The sequence below is a fragment of the Ovis aries genome, chromosome 20 (assembly GCF_016772045.2).
Source record: "Ovis aries strain OAR_USU_Benz2616 breed Rambouillet chromosome 20, ARS-UI_Ramb_v3.0, whole genome shotgun sequence".
Classification (NCBI taxonomy): domain Eukaryota; kingdom Metazoa; phylum Chordata; class Mammalia; order Artiodactyla; family Bovidae; genus Ovis; species Ovis aries.
Window position 1 is genome coordinate 42149867 of NC_056073.1, and position 24787 is coordinate 42174653.

Here is a 24787-nt window from a genome sequence, read left to right on the forward strand (position 1 = left end):
GGCCTGCCGGCAGCCGGCGATCCTCCTCCGACCGCGCGCTTCCCACTAGCAGCCTGGACCCGGCGGCTGGACCTGCACGGGCCCGCCCTTCGCCGCCCGCGCGGCTCCGCCCCCTCTCCCGGCCCCACCCCCTCGAGCTCCCGTCCCGCCCCCTCGCTGCACCGCCCGCGCGCTTCGTCTCGCGCTCCGGTCCTGCCCCCTCGCCCGGCCCCGCCCCGTCGCCCGGCCCCGCCCCCCGCGCCGCGCTCGCGCTCCGGCCCCGCCCCCTCGCAGCACCGCCCGCGCGCAGCGTCTCGCGCCGGCCCGGCCCGCTCGCAGGGAAACAGCCGCGAGAGCAGCGGCCGCGGCGGCCGGCACCGCGCTCTCACCCCCCGCCCCGCCTCGCTGCGGCCTCGGCGCCTTGTTCCGGGCCCGCGCTCCGGCTAACGTTCTCTCGGGGGCCCGGGGCCCGCCGCTCACCCACTGCCCCGGCTGCGAGCCCCCCAACCGTCGCGCTCCCTCCGTCTGGGCGCGCGGCCGGCCGCCTGCTTCCGGGGCGGGCGGACTGGGCGCCTGGTGCCGGCGGCCGCCGCCACAGCGCCCCCGGGAAGCCGAGGAGGAAGGAGAGAGGAGGCGGAGGCGGCCGCAGGCTGAGTCGCGGCCGGGATGTCCGGGCAGCCGCCGCCGCCGCCGCCGCCACAACAACAGCAGCAGCAGCAGCTCCCGCCGCCCCCGCCGGCGGCTGCGGCCCCGGTGCCCGGAGTCCTGCCGGCGCCCCCGGCCGTCAGCGCCGGCTCGTCTCCGGCCGGCTCGCCCGGCGGCGGCGGCGGCGGCGGCGGCGCGGGCGGCGGCTTGGGGGCCGCGGCGGCCGCCCTGCTCCTGCACCCGCCGCCGCCGCCGCCGCCGCCGCCGCCCCCGGCCACCGCGGCCCCGCCGCCGCCGCCGCCCCCGCCGCCGCCGCCGCCCGCTTCGGCGGCCGCCCCCGGCGGCGCGCCCCCCGCTCCCCCGGGCCTCTCCGCGGGCCCCGGCCCGGCTGGAGGCGCCCCGGCCCCGGCCCCGGCGTCAGGCGGCAGCGCCGCGGCGCCTTTCCCGCACGGGGACTCGGCCCTGAACGAGCAGGAGAAGGAGCTGCAGCGACGGCTGAAGCGCCTCTACCCTGCCGTGGACGAGCAGGAGACGCCGCTGCCGCGGTCCTGGAGCCCAAAGGACAAGTTCAGCTACATCGGCCTGTCTCAGAACAACCTGCGGGTGCATTACAAAGGTGCGGGGCGTGCGGCGTGCGCAGGAAGCCGGGGCCCGCGGCCCGCCCGCTGCTCCGGGGCCGGGCTCGGGGTCCACGGGGGGCGATCGCGGGAGGGGGTGGTGAGGGTTAAGGCTCCCTGCGTGTAGAGTGGGAGCTGGTAATCCCAGGCCCGGAGCAGGACACCTCGGGGGAATCCAGGATGACAGGACGTAACTCGCTTTCTGATTGCCTTTTGAGATAAATCGTCGGGCCGAGATAGAGGAAATCTGTGGGTTCTCAGTTGGGTTTACATTGTTCTCCAGGTGGTGGTGGGTCAGGCGCTCTCCTCTTACGTGGGGGGCGGCGGGAGGAATGGGAAGAGAGGCAAGATTCTGGGGTATTAATTTCTAATCTAGGGAGAGCAGGGATGTATGGGGGGGGGGGAGGAGTGATCCGTGGTGGGGTTTGCCCCAAATTAGGCCAGAGATTGTCTAGGGGGTACGACAAAAGGACCGGCGACCGAAGTTTGTCGTCTGTGTTATCTCCATAAAAGCAACTGGAGGGTGAGAGAGGTTGAAACCTCAGGAAGACGTGTTGTCTTGGGGGAGCAGAAACGTACCACTACCGATTGGAAATGCCCTATATTTGTTGTTGGCGTTACGTAAAGTCTCGTGGAAAACAGGAATTTGTTTAAAAAAAAAAAACAACACGGGTTTTAGTGTTTTAAATAAAATTGGCTTCTGTTTTCCACCTGCAGTTTTTAAAAAAAAGGCCTTAGGCTATTGCTCTTGTGTCCCTCCTCCCCTCACCTATCTCTCCTATGTAAAACAAAGCTTTAAGCAGATTAATTGTATATAAAATTATTAATTGCCATGGGAATTTTTGAAATGTAGCCCAAATTAATAGCATGCATCAAGTTTACATGTCTGGGTGGGGGGAGGGAATCAATCCATTATATCAGTCAATCTGAAAACAAATCCATTTTTTTAGGCCCCAAACCTGCTGCTTTTACATTCAAAGCAGTCTCATTTTTGATTGGCTTCAAAGGGACGGTCTTACTCAGATCCTAGTGACATGGATATAGAGGGTATAAACAACCATTGTGGTGAAATTCTTAAAAGTTTACCGGACTGAAATTTGAGAAGAACCTTGATAAATAAGTTACTATTTAATCAGAAAGGAGAATAGCCACAGAAATCTTCCAAATGATTTGGCAGCAAAGAATATGCACAAAAATAGGCCTTGTTGAATATTTCTTCCTTTTATCCATAGATCCAGAGAAGAACTTTCAATTTTAAATGCTGTGGCTCTTGGTCTAAGTGACTGAAAATTTCAAAATATCAGACCTTTTTTTTTAATGTTAGGATATTTTGTTAATACCCTCCTCTGAAGGCTGTTACTTAATTTTGTGTTTTGTGTGAACAGTGCTCTAATGAAGTGTTCACTTCTGATCAGACCACCAGAATGCTTTTTGTTAGACTCGACAGAACTTGAAATTTTATGGTTGATAGTTAGCTTATAAAATCAGAGACAGAAGTTACAGGGTATTATTGAACAAAGAATTCTAGCTTTCTGAATCCTGCCATCGTTTGTGATTTTAGGCATATTACCAGATAGGGCCTCAGTTTCTTCCTCTGAGTGATGAGAGAGTTGAACTAGGTGGTTGGTTGGTAAGGAAATTTCCAGCTCTGAATTTCCATGGTATCTGAGATTTGTGATTATAGTTTATTTAGCACTGTAACATGCCTTGACTAGTTTTACTAACTCCTTTGACATAAAATTGTTGATTTGGGTCAGGGAAAAGTACAGCTTATGTGAAATTGGTTGGAGTTTGGAATATTTATGACACTGCTGTCTCAATTATTTTTCCTGTTGGCCTCTTTATTACTCTGTTGTGTAATACTAAGATTCACTTTCTGGAAACCACTGTTTTGTAAACATAAACCATTATTTTTGAAAAAAAAGATTTTGCTGTTTGTCATCCTTTGCTCCCCCTTTCTCTTTCTCTCCTTTGTCTCTCTCTCCCCCCTTGTCACAAGTACAGGCCCCTCCCATGCCCTGTGATTTTAATGTGTGCATGTGTGTTTTTCCTCTTGTTTTTCTGTGTGCTTCTGAGTGGACCACGCGAGAAGTTACTGGGCATCTGAGCAAAGGAGAGGTGTCATAGGCAGTGGTAATCAAACTTCAAGGCACAAAATAACATTGAAAACTACTGTTCATAAAGTATTTTTTGCATGCTGTAAAATTTCAAAAGATTGAAGGTAATTATTTTCCAGAATGGTGAGGATTTTCCCTACCTTTGAAAAAGAGATTTCTTCTGCTCTGAATGTATTCTGGTTTGAAGATGTTGTTCTTCTCAATAGGAATTAACTCTTTTTGGAAGCTGTGGGGTTCCTTAAGTGTTTGAGGGAATTGATGTTAAACAATGCCAGCCATGCAGACAAAGTTGATTAGATTGCAGGGGAATTGGGTGTGTTTACTCTGTTAAAATTTTTAAAAAGACTTCTTGCTTAGCAGTCATACACCAACTGTTGAAATCCTTAATCATGGCCCCTTTTATTTTGAAAATTCTTGTTAGCTTTGAATAAATACAAATATGACAAGTTTAGACTTAGTTATAATGATACATTTATTCCAGTTTAAAGCATTTTAACAAATATGACAGTAAGTTTGACTGTTCTGGATGTTTCGGTTGCAGGTTGGAGTTTTGTATTTGTGACGTTACCACAGTCTGGATACTTTGCAAAGCTTTCAGCTACATACACCAAGAGCACGTTACTGGTTTTGAATAGGGTGGTAGAGCTCTCCTTTAAGACTCGAGGAAGTGGGAGCACCTGGAGGCACAGCTCCCCCACCACAGGCAGGCCAGGAATGGAAACTCACGGTCGCACACTCTGAGCTTACTGTTCTTCAGAGTGTATGAGACATAATTGTCTCAACTAGATAAAATCCAGTGATCACATTTAGAACTTTCTGGAGAACAGTTGACTTTGAAGAGTAGTTGATGTTGAAAGTACTCCCTCTGGGGAAAGTGCTGCCTGGAGCACACTAATGCCGTGGAAAAGTCCAGATACCCGGATTATACTGATTTAGGGCAGCTTAGAAGAAATGTGAAAGTTGGGAATGATAGGAAGAAGTAAACAGTGAGTGTCACCTTCTAAATTGAAGCATTATTAATAGTAACCAAATAGGTTGAACTTTTGGTATGCCCAACTCCCCTCCCACTCAGTATCACCAGTCATTAGACCTTTAACACTTCCTAAATTTAATTGCCTATCAATTTCTTGCACTTTAGGTAGAACAAATATCTCAACACATATTTGCTTGCATACTAATATAAATGTCTTTTGAGATTTATGGGAGGTGATACAGGAAATGTTCTTTAAAAATCAAGGAATTTAAAAACAGTTTTTCCACACACACAAAAACTTTTTTGCCAAAATTTTGCTTTAAGAATGCTAGTTGAGAGGACTTCCCTTTCCAATGCAGAGTTGGATCCCTATTCTGGGAGCTAAGATCCCAGATGCCTCAGGGCCAAAAAGCCAAAACATAAACAGAAGCAACATTGTAACAAATTCAATGAAGACTTTAAAAATGGTCCACATCAAAGAACATCTGTTTTTTTTTTTTTTTAAGGAGTACTTGTTGATAACTACAAGAATTAAGTGATTCTAATAATCATGATTTTTTTTTATAATGATGATTTATTAAGCAATTGTTGTATATAGTGCTTGTTGTGGAGAAGGAAATGGCAACCCACTCCAGTACTCTTGCCTGGAAAATCCCACGGATGGAGGAGCCTGGTGGGCTGCAGTCCATGGGGTCACTAAGAGTCAGACAGGACTGAAGTGACGCAGCAGCAGCAGCAGCAGCAGCAGTGCTTGCTGTGTTTAGTCCCTGAGTCATGTCCGACTCTTTTGCGACCCCATGGACTGTAGCCCACCAGGCTTCTCTGTCCACAAGATTTCCGAGGCAAGAATATGGAGTGGATTGTCATTTTGTTCTCCAGAACTACCCAACCCAGAGATTGAACCCACATCTCCTGTATTGCAGGCAGATTCTTTACCACCGACCCACCTGGGAAGCCCAACTGTCTATTTATTTAGCAAGCTTTTAGTGAGTATTTACTTTGTGCCAGGTTCTGAGCATTCAAAGGTGAGTAAGACACTGTCTTTGAATTCAAAGCGCTCAAAGGACTTTGTGCAGTATATATAGTGGGGAGGTGTGTTACCGAGTGCTGAGGAAGATGGGAGGGGTGTCCACTGCAGGCTGCGTGGGCAGGGGTGAAGCTGGTGGGTGAGGGACAGCCTCTTGAAGGGGATGAGGCCGATGGTCAGTCTTAAAAGATGGATATGATACAGGGGAGGAGGAGGGGCTGGACATTACAAGGGAAAAGGCATAACCGACAGTGTAGAGGCGAGAATGATTCTAAATGTTTGGATCTGCAAGCAATATGAGGTTGTTGGAATGTAAGTGTGTGACAAGGAACAGCTGGGAAAAGATCCAGCAGGGCCTTACAGAATATTCCATTGAGCTTGGATCTTATTCTGTAGGAGATGAAGAATCATCAGAGGATTTTAAATAGGAAGGGACTCGCTCATTTTCATCTTTGTCAGATTACACAGCTAATTGGAAGATGGATTCAGGGGCCATAAGACTGGAAGGTAGCAGACTCATTCAGAAGGCTGTTGCATACATAGAAGAAATAAGGACCTGAATTGGTTGGTCAGTGTTGGGTGTAGAGAAAAAAAAGACATATCTGTGATCTGTATTGAAGTCACCCTGACAGGATATGATGGATTGATTAAAAAAAAGAAATCAAGGCCAATGCTGGGTGACTAGCCCTATCAGTTTTTTGCAGTGAATCGTGGTGTAAATGATGATGGCAGGGAAATATTACAGTATATTTAGAGATAAGTAAAAATGTGAATCTCAGCCATGTGCTCTGACTTCGTGTAATCCAGAAGAAGGCAAAGAAATAGCATTAGAAGAACAGCCAGTGGTCTTCTGGAGTCAGGGAGGTGCAGTGTCAGTGCACAGCTGGAGCTCGTGATTCTCCCCTTGATTGTGATGTTAAGGTGACTCAGCGACAGTGCTGGTTTCTGGTTGTTTTCTTCTCTTCCCTACTAGCTGGTTTATCCTTTTTCCTATTTTAAATTCCCAAGAGCCTTTTCAAATTGGCCTAGCTGATGGCCATCATTCTCAGTTGGACAGATCTTTTCGTTATATGCTGTGGTGCGAATTGGTGGCCTTCTCGTGGGTGCTGGTCTGTGTTGAGTCAACTGTAGGGGTGTGATGGTTGTTACGAGATGCCCTCCTGGCACAAGGGGAGTGTGGCCCCCCTTGTTTCAGTAGGGACAGCGTGGGGGCCAGTTTCTCCTTGGAAGGGCTGGCACGTACCACCATGGATGGGATCCTGGGGGAGAGGTCGAGGTCATGACTGACTTGGGAGTCACCGCTAGCTGGTGGTTGAAGCTCAAGTGTCTGAGAGAGAAAGTAAAGTGAGAAGAGAAGTGGGCCGAAGATGGAATCCTGAGCCAAGAGCAACATTGAAGGCTGGAGGGAGCCCAAGGAGAAGTAGTTAAGAGGCACCTGCACAGAGGGGAGAGTTGTGTCACAGTAGCTGAGCAGAGAAGTGGAGTGTCAGAAATGAGGAAGTGAACTTTAGCGTCAAAGGCAACAGACAGGTTTAGTGAAATAGGCACAGGAAAGTTTCCACTGGATTTGGAAGTTAGATCACTGTGACCTTAGGCAGAGCAGTGTGAATTGGGTGACGGGGGCAGAAATCAGGGTGAATAGAAGGGACCAAGCAGAAAGTATGGTGAATACAAATCATTCTCGAGGAATGTAGACGAGGAAAGAGATTAGGCAGTACCTGGAGGGGAATGGAGGGTAGGGCCAATTTTTTGTTTTTTCTTTGTTGTGGCTGATATTGTGGCTCACTGATATCTGAAAATCAGCTTCTAACATCAGCATATACGATGATAATCCACATAATTAAAATTATCCCTAAGAGTCCTTTGGACAGTACTGTGTCATTTCTGAGTAGGTCTCATTTTAATCTGATTGTGGGTATAAAACTGAAGTGACGTAAATTAGGTGACAGTATGATGTTAGTGCGAGGTATGGAGTCCCAGTAAATGTCTACAGGATTTAACGTGTTTTAACAAAAAAGATAAATAGTAATGATACCTGGTTTTATTACCCTAAAGTTACGGGGAAAGTTCGTGATACCCCAGTGCATCACTGACAATGGCTTATAACACAGAGGCATATAGTTTTATGAAACATGTATGCATTTGGGGGACACTGTGCCCTTATAGCTTGAAGGGAAGGAGAGTAAAGAGGAGAAAGATGAAAATACGAGCTTGGGAGGCTGGCAGAGTGAGGATGTGGAGGGAGGAAAGTAGTTCAGAAGCGGAAGATGCTTGGCCTTGAAGAAGGGAGAAATACGCACTGGCCCTTCGATAACAGTGAAAGAGGCCACCAGTTAGCAGTAAGGGAGCGGAGAGAAGGACGTAACCGCATATAACAGTGGAGTCCCATTTAAGTCCCGTCTTGTGAGACAGGAGGCGAGGCAGTTTGCTCCCTGAATTCAGATAGAGGACTTAGAGCCTGAAGTGAACGGTGAGGGTGTGAGCCATGTCCCTCATTCTGAAGATGTCTGTGTGGTGTGGATATCGGTGGGGGTCCCTGCTGACGTTATTTGTTCACAGAGGTGACTGTTTGCAAGATGTTTGGACGTGTATCCAGCAAAGGCCAGCTGCCCGGTGCAGGAGTGGGGAAGATGGCTTGTAACGTTGATTTAGGCTGTGGTTTTGCTGCCTGTGATGGAAGGGTAGGCATATGAGGGAAATCAAGGCATATGAGCGCTTTAAAATAATTACCACGTATATCGTCCTGAAAGAGGAAAAACAAACAAGAAAGAGTTCAGTGAGCTCAAGTTCCCTGGATTTTGAAGTGCAGAAGTGAGTTCTTTAGGAAGGGGAGAGGATAGGAGGGTGTGTCCTGGGGAAGACGTCGACCTTGCCGCTGTAATGCCAGAATTGAGTTGCTTGCTGGGAAAACCTCATGTTTTCCGCAGAGTCGCACACTAAAAGTAACAGGGCTTTTGGGGAAAATAGGGCTGGGGCAGACCACTTAAAACCTGTGGAACTTTGTAATCAGAGCACTACAGAAATAACAGTTCTAATAAAATACAAGCCTGGTTAAATTCCCACTCCTGTGTGTGCCTGATATCACAGGCTGCTGATCCCTCCTAGCGTTCAACCCCCAGGCTTGGTCTTCCCTGTTAGCGATGTAAGTTTCTGTTTAATCAGAAGCAAGCATCTGGGGGTTTCCTTGGTGGCTCAGTGGTAAGGAATCTGCCTGCCAATGCAGGAGACACGGGTTCGATCCCTGATCCGGGAAGACCCCACGTGTCTTGAAGTAACTAAGCCTGTGTGCCGCGACTCCCGAGCCTGTGCTCCGGAGCCCGGGAGCTGCAGCTACTGGAGGCGGAATGCTCTGGAGCCTGTGCGCAGCAGCAAGAGAAGCCACTGTGGTGGGAGGCCCTCACACTGCCCTGAGGAGTGGCCCCCGCTCTCCGCAGCTGGGGAAAGCCTGCGCAGCAGTGCGGACCCGGCACAGCCGAAAATAAATACATAATAAATAAAATCAGTATTATTTTTCAGGTGAACCTTAATACGTGCATTCCCTCCCAGACTTTAAACGTTCTCTTTTGTATTGGGCTATAGCCAATTGGCAATGTTGTGATAGTTTCAGGTGGCTAGCAAAGGGACTCAGCCATCCATACACACGTATCCATTCTCTCCCACACCCCCCTCCCGTCCAGGCTGGCAGATAAAGTTGAGCAGAGTTCCACGTGCTGTATAGGAGGTTCTTGTTGGTTATCCATTTTAAGTATAGCAGTGTGTACAGGAGCTTCCCAAAGTCCCTTACTCTCCCAGCCCCCATGCTGCAACCATAAAAGTTTGTTTTCTGAGTCTTTCTGTTTTGTAAGTAAGTTCATTTGTATCATGTCTTTTTAGATTCCACATATAAGGGGTGTCAGTCAGTGTTTCTCCTTCTCTGTTTGACTTACTTCGCTTGGTATGACGCTCTTTGTCCAGCCATGCTGCTGCAAATGGCATTGTTTCATTCTTTTTAATGGCAGAGTAATACTCCATTGTATATCTGTTCCACGTCGTCTTTATCCTTTCCTCTGTCGCTGGACGTTTAGGTCGCTTCCGTGTCTTGGCTGTTGTAAACAGTGCTGCAGTGAATATTGGGGTGTGTGTTTTTCTTTTGGATCATGTTTTTCTCCAGATACATGCCCCCGAATAGGATTGCAGGTCAAATGGTAGCTCTATTTAAGGAGCTTCCATGTTATTCTCCATAGTGGAGATACCAATTTACATTCCCACCAACAGTTGCAGGAGGGTTCCCTTCTCTCCATACCCTCTCCAGCATTTGTTATTTGTGGCTTTTTTGATGATAGCCATTCTGAGCAGTGTGAAGTGATGTCTCATTGTTGTTTTGGTTTAATACATATTTTTAAAAAATTACTTGGGAGGAAGGTTGGGGGAATCCCAGGATAGAATGTGAAATGTAACAAAGCAATCTAGCTATATTGCAAATATATGGAACAGTCTCAGGAAAGGAGGGAAAGGGCACTGACCTGAATAAACAAGTTACTGGAAATCAGTGGAGTCTGTAAAACTAAAAAAGGTAAATGAAAGTAGATAAGCGCCAAATTCTTGTTGATAAGCTGTACCTCAGGGGGATATGGGTTAACAGTTCTGATACTATTATCCACGTAAACTGGAATTCAACGATTAATCAGTGGATGGTGGACAGTGGGAGCTAGGTTTCTCAGCATTGAAGTGGTTGGAGTGATCGATGTGGTCATGGATTAGAGTTGGTTGCTTAGTTTAATATTTACACAGATAGTTACATAAAAAGTATGGATGTGTATAGTGAAGTGGAAGTGTTAGTGTCCGACTCTGCGACTCTGGATTGTAGCCCACCAGGCTCCTCGGATGGGGTTCTCCAGGCAAGGATACCAGGGTGGTTGCCATTTCCTTCTTCAGGGAGTCTTCCCAACCCAGGGATCGAACCCATGTCTCGTGTCTGCTGCGTTGGCAGGCGGATTCTTTACAGCTGTGCCTGGGAAGCCCAGCAGTGAGCATACCTGGTACCTAGATCTTGGATTCTACTGCCATTTGTCCATAAGAGGAGCCAGGGCTCCTTAGAGAAATGACTGATTCTGGGACTGGGGCAGGAAATAAGCCAGATGAGCTTCCAGCATCTTGCATTGCCAGAAAGGAACAAACTAGAACAAAACACAAATGGAGGTGTATCAGAGTGCCAGAGCAGCCAACTGAAGCACCCCGTGGCTGAATGCGGCTTAGCGGAGCAGCGGAGGGCATGAGCTGGCCTCGAACTGTGACCCGAAGTGTAAAATAAGCAGGCGTGAGATGCAGGAATCCAGGCGGATATAAACAGAGAAGGAGTACTGTGGCACTTCTGTGCTGCTGTCGAATTTTTCCCAGATGGCTTAATATGGTGGTTAGTATAGCAGTTTCTGAAGCCACCAAACACCAGGGACAATAGGAATACACTTCTGGAGGAATCCCAGCTCTTTTGATTTACGGGCCTTTTGTATATTGCTAAAATTTTCCCTTCAATTCATTAATGTACTGGGAAAAGCTGTTATGAACTGAATGACTTCTTTATTATGCTGACATCATTCCCATATTTATCAAGTGCATGTGAGCTAATTTGTATTCAAGAAATGTGTTTAGTAGCAAGACAGACTTTATTAGAATTTAATGTTTCTGCCGTGGAGTGGTTTCAGGTGATGTCTGAATCCAGAGCATGGCTCCAGGAAGAATGGTCAAAATTAGAGTGGAAGTCCATGGGGAAAAGAGAGGTCCAGGAGTTGAAGTGCAGAAACAATAAAATAATCACGTGTGAGTGTTATGTGTGGGAATGTTGTATGGAGGGCCTATAAGCAAGGTTAGACTGAGTCAGAGAGATTAGAGACAGAACAGTTGAGGAAGTAAAGCTTGAGCTGAGATAGAAAGGCTGAGAAGGAAGGGCACCGCTCTGCAGCTCAAGGGAGTTGTGTGGGCACCGCCTGGCCTGGCCAGCGTGGCTGGAGCTGAAAGGAAGAGGTGGGAAACGCAGAGGGAGGGAGAGGTCAGACAGGGTTTTCAGGAAGTTTATCTTTTTCTTGGCTGGAAGGGGAGGACGTTAGTTGTGCTGAAGGCTAGTGGTACAAGGAAGACTAGGTATGTTTTCAGAACGGCACTTAGCTGCTCTTTGGAGAGTGGTGGCTTCTAGGCGTGGGGGCTTTATTCAGAACGGTCCAGTTAAATGCAGTCAGCAGATGGTGTGCAAGGGAGAAACTGACCTTGCTAGCCTTAGAATCCTGAAGCAACACATGTATTTTCTTCTTGAACCATCTAGAAAACACTTAACCTTGAAGACTGTGGTTTTTAAAATGTGCACTTCGGTAGTGTGAGGTTGTACTTTGGTCACCACAAAATTTAAGGTAATATACTTCCTGCCGACAAATGTTATTAGAAATAGGCCCTATGATATTACTAGTCTCACCTGAAAATAGTATGCATCCGTTTAATCTTACATCTCGCCTTTCTCCTGGATCTTTACCTTTTAAAGTTAATTTTAAAATGAAGCAAATCCTTTTCACCGTTACAGAATTTTTCTATAGTGTCTTGGTAAAACATAATGAATATACTAGTCTTGGAGATTTAAGATTGTATAAATCTTTACAGTTATTTTTGCACAGTAGTAAAATGTAGGGGATTTTAATTCAGACATGGATTTAATGCATGATTCTACCAATTCGGGGCAAGTTATATTACCTCTGTAAGAATTTCATTTTTAAAAATGAGATTGCTGCTGCTGCTAAGTCGCTTCAGTCGTGTCCGACTCTGTGCGACCCCATAGACGGCAGCCCTGAATTATACCTATTTCACAGATGTTGAATGAGAAAAATCTATACAAAAGCACCTAATGCTTTGAGAGATTGTTTATGCTCAAATATTAGTTTTCTTTTTCTTTTCTCATAGAAGTAGCTTAAACAGGAGGTGGGAGTACTTCTGAAGTGATCCCAGAATGCCATGGTAACTAAATCCTTCCTGTGAGTTCAGAGCTCGCTCTGGATCAGGCTTCTTGAATTAAAATCCCAGCACAGATCCTGGTTTGGGACTCTCACTCAGCAGTGAGACCTGAGTTTCTTCCTTTGGTTTCCTCAAGTGTGAAATGGTAATAAATAGTACCTACTTCATAGGTTGTTTTGAATATGAAATGAGCTAATAAACACAGTGCTTTTATTTGCTTATTCACCATTTTCAAAATTGAAGTACAGTTAATTTACATTGTGTGTTTGATGCGCAGCATGTAATTCAGTTATACGTTCATATAAACTTTTTAGATTCTTTTCCATTGTAAGTTATTACAAGATATTGAATATAGTTCTCTATGCTATGCGATAGGTCCTTGTTTATCTGTTTGATGTACGGTAGTGTGTATATGTTAATCTCAAACTCCTAATACATCTACCCCAGCCCCATCCCTTTTGGTAACTGTAAGTTTGTTTTCTATGTCAATACAGTGCTTTTAGAATGGTGCCTTTCACATAGTATTAAATATATGTCATCTATTATCACATACTGTTATTAAGTATAGTTTCAGATTCCCTTATTGAGCACGCCTCTTCAGAAAAGCCAAAACTAAAATAAAGGCTGGTTGATTTAGGTCTCCTGGGTTAATTGGGGTTTTCCTTAGATTTATTTTTAGCTGTCTAAATTCTAAAAAAGCTTTTTCTTTACATGACCTTTTCCCAGGCAGCTCAATTATTTGAACATAATTTTACTGTGGAAGATGTTTTGCTGAAACGATAATTTATAAAATTTCAGTTTTTAAAAAGTGATTAGCATATCATTCTTGAGATTTGTGCTGTTATATTTTTCTTCCACTTAGCTCAGTGTAAATATTACCTACTTATGTTAAACCATTTTTATCAGCATCTGTACATTGCCACTTCCATTGTTATCTTCCTAGCTAAGTTGATCACCTCTCAGTTGTCCCCTGGGCTGAAAACTTGTGTCCATAATATGTATACTTCAGACACCTATGAATGGTTGTAGACTAGAGTGGCTGAGTTCATTCTGTTTCTTTTAGGCCATGTGACCATGTGCTAATTTGCACTGCAAGTGTACACTCAACTGTTTAATGATAGGATACGCATTGATAATTTGACAGAGCATATGGTAAGAAAAGATATGATCTCATTGATGTGTGGTGGTTATTGTATAGCCAATATAATTTTTGACTTAAAAGAGAGGTTTAATTTTAAAACAATCATGTTAAATTTAAGAAGCGGAATTCTGCTACCCACGAAGGTAGTGGTATAGTCTGACTGGAAGATTGATGACTGTACTGGGTGAAGCATATCTAACTGGAACACCTGAGTAATGACTTAGAGCTTTATTTCTCATCCGCCCTTTTGGGGATTGTGGGGCTTGTCTCATTCACTCTGAGTCCTTTCTGACATGCTGCTTCAGCTTCTGTCTTTATTCTCCTGGTGGTTTTATGGGCATATTTGGGCATATTTTCTCTTGCTCACATGGGTTTGTTCACAACGCTAGCTTTCAAGATAATTGTGTCTTGGGTGATAGACATAGTGGGGAATGTGATACTAGTGAATAAAATTCTCTGCGATTAGATTGAGGAAAATCTGATATGTAAAAGTTTAAAAGCTGTTGTCTGGTTTTGTCAGCAATAGTATGGCTTATTCATTTCCTTTCTTAGAAAAGAAAAGACAGCTGGAGGGCAGACAGGCTTCTCGGTGGGCCGTGATGGGCCACAGAGCTCTTATGGATCAGCCTCTGTGTAGAATTAATGATCAAAGTATGTCAAAGAATGGCTTTGTAAATTCTTAAAGTAAGAAGGCTGTTTCACCAATTCAATCTAATTGTATAAAAAATAGTCAATGATAGAGAGCTTCTGGTTTAAAAAGGTCATTTGGCAAAAATGTGTTGTTTAGGAATTTTACAAATTATATGCAAATTTAGATCTAATGAAATGAATCTCATTCTCATCATGTTCTTAAAGTGTATCCTTTTGTCTCTTAAAAATATTGTCTACCTTAAAATATTTTATTTAATTTGCAAAAAGGATGACTGGGTTCAACGTGCTTATTAGATTTGGAAATTTCACTCAAACTAGTAACTGTGTGAAGAGTTCCGTGTTTAACTTGTGCTATTTTGCATATTGGATTAATTGTGAGAAGTGTGTTACTAAATCTTCGATTATTTGTACTGATGAGAGTAGAAATGTATATATCATTCAAAAGCTGTGTTCGTTCCTGAGTTAAGATTTTCATTTGAATATCTGTCTTGATCGTCTTTCTTCCTGTTCCTCATGCAGGTCATGGCAAAACCCCAAAAGATGCGGCGTCAGTTCGTGCCACGCATCCAATACCAGCAGCATGTGGGATTTATTATTTTGAAGTAAAAATTGTCAGTAAGGGAAGAGATGGGTAAGTGTAAATTTTGGTGGGAAAAATTTGTTTATGGATAATTATTTTTGTTTTCATTCATAACCATTTATGATATAATTGGGAAATTGGAATTTTTTGGAAAATTTTGATAATTGAAAGAGTGGAATCTGAATATTTTAGTATAGCAGGTTTTATCTGGTTCTGCTTAAATACTCGTTGACGTTAACACTTGAGTTGATAAAATGACCAGATTTTTCTGGTAGGTTTCTTGTTAAAACAGAGAATTGGAATAAAACAATAGAGAGATAATGACTTATTTTCCGTGCCTTTCTTCCACTGCCATTTTCTGAATTCCACTAGAAGTTAAATCCTCTCAAAGATAGTTAACCAAAACCAAAAGTTGATTCACAGATATTTTATAGGATTGGAGACTCAGAATTTTAGGTTTAGGTCAGGAATGTATATTAGTACACTCTCAGCTGTTTGCAAGGATTAGGATATAGTTTACTACTACTACTACTAAGTTGCTTCAGTCGTGTCTGACTCTGCGACCCCACAGACGGCAGCCCACCAGGCTCCCCCATCCCTGGGATTCTCCAGGCAAGAACACTGGAGTGGGTTGCCATTTCCTTCTCCAACGCATGAAAGTGAAAATTGAAAGTGAAGTCACTCAGTCGTGTCCGACTCTTAGCGACCCCATGGACTGCAGCCTACCAGGCTCCTCCATCCGTGGGATTTTCCAAGCAAGAGTACTGGAGTGGGGTGCCATTGCCTTCCAATTGACAACTTCGTGTAGCTGCTGGAACTAACTTTTGTATCATTGCTTTTCAATTTGGGATCAGTGATGTGTGGTGTGCACACAGCGGAGTACACACCTGTGATGTATACACACAGTATACACACCACTCTGTGTGTGTACACATCAGAGTCACGTAGGGGACTAATGAAAATACAGTAGTTTGGGTCTTACCCCCCGGGTTCCTTAATCAGTATTTTCAGGTGTAGACCTTGGACATGATGGACATTTTGAGGACACTCCACAGGGAATTTCGGTGCATACCTCTCTCTGAATGAGAGCTGATTATATAGACTCATTGGATCGGTCCTGTGGTATTTCCTGATAAATTCATTGTGGTATCAGAGATCCTTTAAAGCATCTCTAGAGTTGTTTGTCCAGTTCCCAAGGTGAGGCTACTAAAATGTGTAACTACCTGTATTTGAAGTGAATCATTTCACCCCTTTTAGTGCTTCTTATGGGTTTAATTGACTAAATAAGTGTGTTCAGTAGATTATTTTTCTTACTTTATTTGCTGAACACTATCTACGTCAGCAATATGGAAAGTACAAAGTGAAGCCTTGGATTCCACAGTAACTTTTTCACTGCTTCAGCTTTCCCAGGGTGATCAGGCCAAAGATAAAATCAGAGAAGCCAAGAGTTACGTGGTTGAGAGACCGCAGAGTGAAGTGGCGCATAACTGGAACCGTTTCTAGTTCTGCTGCACACTCACCCAGTTCCTTTATACTTCAGATTACATCATTAGCTCCATAAGGCTGGCGTTGCTCAGGATAATTCCCAGAATTCTCTTCACCTTTAATTCTACATACTCCGCATGAGCTTGACCTTACATTTTCATGGCTGCCGGTACCCTGACGAGTCTCGAATCTGAAACTGCATCTCAGGATATTCCCTTGAGCTCTGGACCAGGTGTTTGTATTTGAATGTCCCATAGGCATTTAAATTTAGCTTATTTAAAATCTTTTTCTCAACCGCAGCCTGGCTCATGGTTTCACTATAGCTAGAAACTTGCAGATTTCCTGCCTTTAACTTTCTCTGTCCACGTCTACAGTTTCTGCCCATCAGGTGTCGGTCATTTGTGCCCTGAGTGACTGAGACCTCCCAGGTGCTCCCTGTTTTGCTCCCACTCCAGTCTATAACTGTTGTCCATCTTCCACCTGATACAGAACTGAAGTGTCCATCCTTCTCTTAAGATTATTTAATACACTGGTTACTTGGAGAATAAAATCTTAAACTTCTTAGCAGGATCCTTCACGATGTATGACTAATGCCTTGCTGATTTTTTTAGTCTCATCTTTTTGTGGCCAGAATTTCTTTCATTTTTTAAAACTAGGTATATTTTACATGTAGTAAATCTTAAACTGTTTTAGCGTGCAGGTCTGTGAGTTTTGACAGATGTGTACAGTCTTGTAACCATCACCACAATCAATATAGAAAACATTTCCATCACCCACCAACACCCAGATTCCTCCATATCCCTCTTCAGGCAACCTTTGCCCATCTCCAGCCCCTGGCAAGCACTGATTTGTTTTCTTCCTTTATAGTTTGCTGTTTCTAGGATGGTATAGACATGGAGTCACGTAGTGTGAAGAGTATAGTAGCCTTTTAAGCCCAGCATCTTTCACTTAGTATAATGCACGTGAAATTCCTCCCTGCTGTTGTATGTATTGGTAGATCAGTCCTTGTTATTGCTGGTTGTATGGAGGAACCAACCACAGTGTCCTTACTCACTCTTCAGTTGAAGGACATCAGATTATTTCCAGTTTTTTTGGCAACTAGGAATATAGCCGCTAGAAACATTTATGTATAGGCTGTGCTGGCTTCCATTCCCACCAGCAGCGTGTGGGGTCCCGGGGGCCGTGCCTCCGCAGAAGCCCTTGGTATTGTCAGGGTCGTTTTGTTTGTCTGTCTTTAATTTGCTACCATTCTAATAGATACCTAGTGGTTTCTTGTGATTTTAACTGACATTTCCCTAATGACCAGTGATGCTGAAGAATCATTAATTCTCATCTGTCCTGTTTTTTTTTTTTTTAAACAAACTTAATAATTCTTTCATTTTAATTTTAAATTAATTTCTTGTCAACAACTATGGACATGGTTAAGAAAGGATGTAACAGATACACTTAAAGACACTGAACTGGCGAGCACAGTTGAATGGAGTGCTTCTTAGGGCAAGTCTCATTTTAGCCTTCACCCTGATTAAATTTAAGGTCCTTATTTCTCCTCTTTCCTGAGCTGGAGGGCCTCAGAGTGAGGCACCCAGTTACTCTCCATTCCCACTTGCCTGCCAGTGTGGGCTTGGAGGGGCAAGCCCCAGAAGACAGAGAGGAGGCTGTTGAACAGAGCCAAGCCAATATAAAGTGACCCGACAGGAGAGGGATGGGACACACTGGAGGTTAGAAAATGTTAGCTAACCAAACTGGGGTCCACTTGCCCAGCACCCAGCGGTGCCAGTCTTCTGACACCGGGTTGTGGTGAAGAGCAGTGTTTAGTTCGAGCACAAAGCCAGGAGGATGGGCAGCTTACGCCCCCAGACCCAAACTCCCCAGTGGCTTCCGGGGAGGTTTTCTAAAGGCAGCATTAGAGGCGAGGGCTGCAGGGTGTATGCTCAGCTTGTGGGCTTTCCTCAGGTGTGGTGAGATAACAGGGCGATGCTTTGGGAATCTTAATCATCAGCCTTCTGGTTCCAGCCTGTCCAGGGTCAGCACATAGTTACCATCCACCTCCTGGGAGGGGTGGGGGGTCTCAGTTGCCTCAGAGCACCTCAGAGACACTTGTCAGATTGTTACGTGCATCCCTTGAGGGAGACTGGGGCTCTGTTTTGTCACTGAACTAGCAAGCTGTCAGTACTTTTTCTGAATGACCGCTTTTCATTTGTTTCTGCATTCCCTCACGTCCCTAGTTAGTAACTGCTTGAATCTGCTCTTCGGAACTCAGGAAACATGGAAGGGCTTTCGTGCCCGGGAAGGCCTCACAGGGACCTCCTGGGTTTCAGTCTCCCTTTTTCTGATACGTCTCATTCTGGAGGGGAAGAGGGGTGAGAACAGAAAGGGAATCAAGTTTTGGATAGAGCGGTTAACCGTCAACCTGGCAAGAAATTTAAAAATGAATTTCTCTTGTCCCTTTCCCCATTTGCCAAGCTTATTAGCTAACTTAATACTCTTCCAGTCTGGTTGACAGGTACTTTTTTTTTTGGTGGCACTTTCTCCTTCCCGAAATAAGATCGTGCCTTTATCATGCTTCCTTTCCTTTGAGGGCAGACAAATTATAGTACCTATACTGCTGTAATTGTCACTTATTGATCCAAGGATAAGGGACTGTTTTATATTTCTGTATTCCAGGGCTTTATTTTTAGCTGGCCCTCATATGAATGAACAAATGGATAGATGGGAAACAGTACCTACCGCCTGGATGTTCTTGGCGAAAACCATTGTTTTTTTTGGTCTGATTTTGTTTATTTCTGGTAATCTTTCTTGGTGCAGTTTTAGGTCCAACCCAATGCTTTTGGAAGTGAAGAACAAACAGTTCATTTTTGGAACAAAAGCAAGTCATGTAGCTTATTTTGGCCAAGTAAGGTCAAGTGGGCCTTAGAAAGCATCACTATGAACAAAGCTAGTGGAGTTGATGGAATTCCAGTTGAGCTCTTTCAAATCCTGTAAGATGATGCTATGAAAGTGCTGCATTCAATATGCCAGCAAATTTGGAAAACTAAGCAGAGGCCACAGGACTGGAAAAGGTCAGTTTTCATTCCAATCCCAAAGAAAGGCAATGCCAAAGAATACTCAAACTACTGCACAATTGCACTCATCTCACATGCTAGTAAAGTAGTGCTTAAAATTCTCCAAGCCAGGCTTCAGCAATATGTGAACCGTAATCTTCCAGATGTTCAAGCTGGTTTTAGAAAAGGCAGAGGAACCAGAGATCAAATTACCAACATCAGCTGGATCATGGAAAAAGCATGAGAGTTCCAGAAAAACATCTATTTCTGCTTTATTAACTATGCCAAAGCCTTTGACTGTGTGGATCACATTAAACTGTGGAAAATTCTGAAAGAGATGGGAATACAGACCCCCTGACCTGCCTCTTGAGAAACCTATATGCAGGTCAGGAAGCAACAGTTAGAACTGGACATGGGACAACAGACTGGTTCCAAATTGGGAAAGGAGTACATCAAGGCTGTATATTGTCACCCTGCTTATTTAACTTATATGCAGAGTACATCATGAGAAACGCTGGACTGGAAGAAACACAAGCTGGAATCAAGATTGCCAGGAGAAATATCAGTAACCTCAGATATGCAGGTGACACCACCCTTATGGCAGAAAGTGAAGAGGAACTAAAAAGCCTTTTGAGAGTGAAAGAGGAGAGTGAAAAAGTTGGCTTAAAGCTCAACATTCAGAAAACAAAGATCATGGCATCTGGTCCCATCACTTCATGGGAAATAGATGGGGAAACAGTGGAAACAGTGTCAGACTTTATTTTTGGGGGCTCCAAAATCACTGCAGATGGTGACTACAGCCATGAAATTAAATGACGCTTACTTCTTGAAAGAAAAGTTATGACCAACCTAGATAGCATATTCAAAAGCAGAGACATTACTTTGCCAACAAATGTCCGTCTAGTCAAGGCTATGGTTTGTCCAGTGGTCATGTATGGATGTGAGAGTTGGACTGTGAAGAAAGCCGAGCACTGAAGAATTGATGCTTTTGAACTGTGGTGTTGGAGAAGACTCTTGAGAGTCCCTTGGACTGCAGGGATATCCAACCAGTCCATTCTAAAGGAGATCAGCCCTTTGGAAGGACTAATGCTAAAGCTGAAACTCCAATACTTTGGCCACCTCATGGGAAGAGTTGACTCATTGGAAAAGACTCTGATGCTGGGAGGGATTAGGGGCAGGAGGAGAAGGGGAGGACAGAGGATGAGATGGCTGGATGGCATCACCGACTCGATGGATGTGAGTTTGAGTGAACTCCGGGAGATGGTGATGGACAGGGAGGCCTAGCGTGGTGCGATTCATAGTGTGGCAAAGAGTCAGACACGACTAAGTGACTGAACTGAACTGAAGGTCTTTCTGGAGATACATTGAACTGTTATCAAGAGATACAAGAATTCCTTCCTAAAATCCTAACATTGTTGTGAAGATTTAACCAGAAAGAGCTGCTGTCAGTTTTCTTTGATTTGCAGTGATACATGTTCATCTGAGAGTTTATTATATTTAATTTAAAATTGAATTTTTTTAAAGCAATGTGTTTATCCAAGGTAAATAAGTATTTGGATCCAAGACGGCAGTTTTCTTAAGAGAAATTGTCATTGTAGGAGGCTTTTTCATAAAGTGGCAGGAGTTGGGTATGAATTGCTCTTCAGTTTATTTGTAAAATGCATGATTTCTAGGTTGCCTTGGAAAATTAGGAATATGACTGTGATGATTATTACTTGTATTTCTTCATTCCATAAGAAGTGAGGCTTGAAGGAAGCTCCTCTTGTTGAATAAAACAATATGTTTTGCTTCCTGCCTTGGATTTTCATTTATTTTCAATTTCATTTAAATGTTTATTTCCATTTAAATGTAATTTTTTTGTATGTTCAGCAAAATAAGCTTACTTTATTAGGGCAGAATCACCAGTCTAGATTTTTTAATTTAAAAATGAATTTCTAACACACTTTGCAACCAGAAAATTAAGTCACATTATCTGCATAAAATCATTTTTTAGGAGACATATTTAAAGGGTATATATTTACTTTATGTTTTTGTTAATTCTTATTGATAGGATGAATTTCTAATAGACTTTGTCTCATGAATGTACTTTCAGTTCAGGAATTTCATTCAGGTTTTAAATTATGCATACTAATAGAGGCAGTGGAGATTTAATTATAAATGTGAGAGATAATAAAATTTTTATTTGGAAGGTTTTAGAATAATTTATTATGAGTGTGATATTTTTAGCTCTTCAAACAAAATATTGATGCCATTCTGCCAGTGTGATTCAGGAGAAATCAGCAAGTAATCCAGTCTCTGTTCTGTTCCTAGATTCTGTTGATAATAAAATGTAGTCTTCAGAACATTCCTTCTATGCTTCCTGACTTTTCTGGATAATTTCCTGGGGGAATAGAAAAGAAATCAAAGGTCTTTTCCCCCACCTAGCCTTAAAAAGTCTTTCCTTCTAGTTTCTGTTGGTGATAGCAGTGAAGGGAAACACAGACGGAAATCAAATGAGCAATATATTTATTAACATAGTGAATTTAATGAACTGAACAAGAGTGATATATGGTGTACCAGGCACTCTCAGCAACTGAGTGAGTTTAAATAAGAACTTATTTGTTTCTGCCTTCTTCCTAGATTCTAGTAGAGAACCAGGCAGCAGCAGCCCAGTAAATGCATTGAGTGAGCCGAATGTGGATTCTTGTCCTCAAGGAATACAGAGTTCAGTATGTGGAGGGGACAGTGGTGCAGGGCAGGGAGCAGGTATGTGCGAATAACTAGGTGAAGACATACCAAGTGTGTAAAGAATGAGTGACTATATGGGAAAACTGAGGAGATGATGATTCTAGCTCCAGGAAACAGATTTATAAGGGAAATAGTATTTGATAGGCCTTAGAAAATGAGTTAGAATTTGAGACACCTTGTTGGGGAAGAATATTCCAGACTGTGCCAAGTGGGAGGAATGGAACCGTCTGGTGTCTTTGGCTGAGGTACCTGACCCAGTACTGGTGGCGACTTGAGGGCTTATAGTGAAGAGTTTACAGAAGTATGAGCGGAGTTGGAATCGGATCTTGGAGAGCCTTGATGATAGTTCTGTGGGCGGATACTCTGTAGGCAGAAGAGGGCCTTCAGTCTTCTTGAATCAGGCAGTGATATTTTATCTGTTTAGAAAAACAGTACCGGGTTGGGAGGGGATACAGTGTGGGAGAGAGCCAGAGACGGGAGTGAGGCTCTGAGGGTGTTACCTAGGATTGAATTGTGATAGAGGTTAAAAAGAAGAGAGGAGGAAGAGGTAGTTCCCCTTGTTGGGCGCCTCTTACGTACCAGCTGCTGTGCTAGGAACCCAGGGTTTACAAGGATGTGTTGGCTGAGACTGGGTCCCTGCCTTCCAGATGTGTGTCGGTAAGATGAGAAGTGAGCATGGCAACACATTATAACGTATAATGATAGCTGTATGGACAAAATAGAGAAGTGTGGTGGAGAAAGTGACCAGCTCTGTTGGAAGATGGGGCGGCAATCAGGGAAGCCTCTAGAAAGTGCATGTAGTTATGAAAGAGGAAGAAAGCCGAACACAAGTCTTTCTCACTTCCCTGTCCTTCAGCCACCTGCTCACCCTCCTTAGACTGGTTTCCTAGGAATCCCTCCAGAGTTCGTCCCTGAGCAGAGTCTTCAAAGACAAATAGCTGCTTTAGAAGCTGATTTAGTTACTTTTGCTAAAATACAGTGAAGTACTTTGGGATTAGAAAGATGGAGATTTGGATATTGGCTCTGCCACTAATCGGGGCTTCCCTGGTGGCTCAGACAGTAAAGAATGCCCGCAATGTGGGAGGCCTGGGTTCGATCCCTGGGTAGGAAAGATCCCGTGGAGGAGGGCATGGCAACCCACTCCAGTATTCTGGCCTGGAGAATCCCATGGACAGAGGAGCCTACTGGGACTGGGACCCCATTGTTAATGGGGTACAGAGAGTTGGATTTGACTGAGCGACTACATCACTTTCACTTTTCTGCTACTTACTAGTTCTGTGTCCTTATACTTTTTGACAAACTTTTTTTTTCCCTTTTCTGTAAAATGGAAACAGTGCCAACCTCATAGGGTTGTAAATAGTTCAGGTAAAGCAGCTATTGCAGTGCCTGCTGCGAATCCTTGATGCTGCTGTTGCCAATGGAGAAAGAGAAACGCAAAGGTTTGTGGCAGGAATGTGTCTAGGGTTTATCATGAAGGGACCGCTAATGGATAATCTCTACCTATTAGGTGCTAGTTTTAATGGGGAATGATAACGATTGGATTTGCATGTTGGGACGGTTACTCTGTTACAGAAAAGAGAGGTCTGAGAGACACAAGAGGACCAGTTGGGCCATTATGATTTTGAATTGGCTTAATCTTTGTAGTGGAGTTAGTGACAAAAATAGATGGATTTGTTAGCTCTTTAGGACTTTAAAGAAAACGAAGAGGCTTGATTAGGAAGTGGGAATAGTACGGGTAGCTGTTAAAAAGCAAAGAATGAAGGGTGGTGACTGGGACAGTCAGTTAGATAGATGGTGCTGTGACTGAACATGATAAAGAATACTGGAGGGAAGTGGAGCTTTGAAATTGCAGATAATGGGAACAGTGTGAGACATCCAGATGATGAATTAATAGTAGGGCTTTGACTAAAAATAAATGGGATTTAGGAGAGAGAAAAGCTGTCAGTGGATTTTAGAGTCCTCAGAATGTAAGTTGTTGAAGCCATGAGGATTGATATACTCGTCCAAGTATGTGGCGTAGAAAAGAGGAGGCCAGAGGATGGACATCTGAAACACCTCATTTATAGGAAATGTAGAAGAGTGTTAATAGCTAAGAATTCTGAGCAGGGATGGTCAGAGTCAGAAGGAAGGTTGTGGAGAGTCCTGGGTGTTAGCAGCCAGGGAGGCCAGTTAAAAGGAGAACTGAAGTGTCTGCTGGTTGGTCACCGGGGAGGTGGTTAATCCTTGTTCTAGCAAATTTCTTAAAGTTGGGGTGTGTGTTAGAGAGTTAAGAGTATGGGACGGAGTTAATGGAGCTGCCTAGCTGTGTGGCTGTTATGGGAAATAGTCATTTTCTGTCCCTTCAGAAAAATAGGAAGAAAATTACATCTTGTATAAATTCTGTTAATGATTCAACTTGTTTCCTTCCAGTGTTTATATATACACTTTTATTACACAGCTAACAGTTTTATAGCCTATTTTTATTATTGATTTACTTACTATGTATTTTTTAACCTGCTTGCAGGTGTAAGCCTTTTGCTTTAAGATTAAAAGCTTTGTCATCTGTCTTCTTTTCACTTTATTTTTTTCCTGCAGTATCATCTATTGTATGTGTATTAAGGCCTATCCATAGCTGTTCTCCTCTTGTTATTTAAGTTGTTTCTCTAATTTTTCGCTATTCTAAAAAATGTTTTGCATTTGCGTATTCGTGTTAAATGATTTTTTTTAAAAATCTTTCTTAGGAAAGATTTCTTGAAGTAGAATTAATGTATCAAAAGAAGGAGTGTGTACACTTTTAGATACATAATGCAGTGGCCAAGTTACTCTCTAGAAAAATGAGTTCAACTTCTGCTT

At 43.8% G+C, this 24787-nt stretch overlaps 1 protein-coding gene across 1 annotated transcript in view; it reads left to right on the plus strand.

The window, feature by feature from the left end:
* The first annotated feature begins 271 nt into the window (after nt 1-271).
* Nucleotides 272-24787, plus strand: part of RANBP9 (RAN binding protein 9) — a 71632-nt gene continuing 47116 nt past the window's right edge. The window contains exons 1-2 of the mRNA XM_027959166.3: nt 272-1240; nt 14642-14753. Of these exons, the coding sequence (XP_027814967.1) occupies nt 646-1240; nt 14642-14753 (707 nt within the window). The 5' untranslated portion in view covers nt 272-645. The remainder of the gene's footprint in view (nt 1241-14641; nt 14754-24787) is intronic.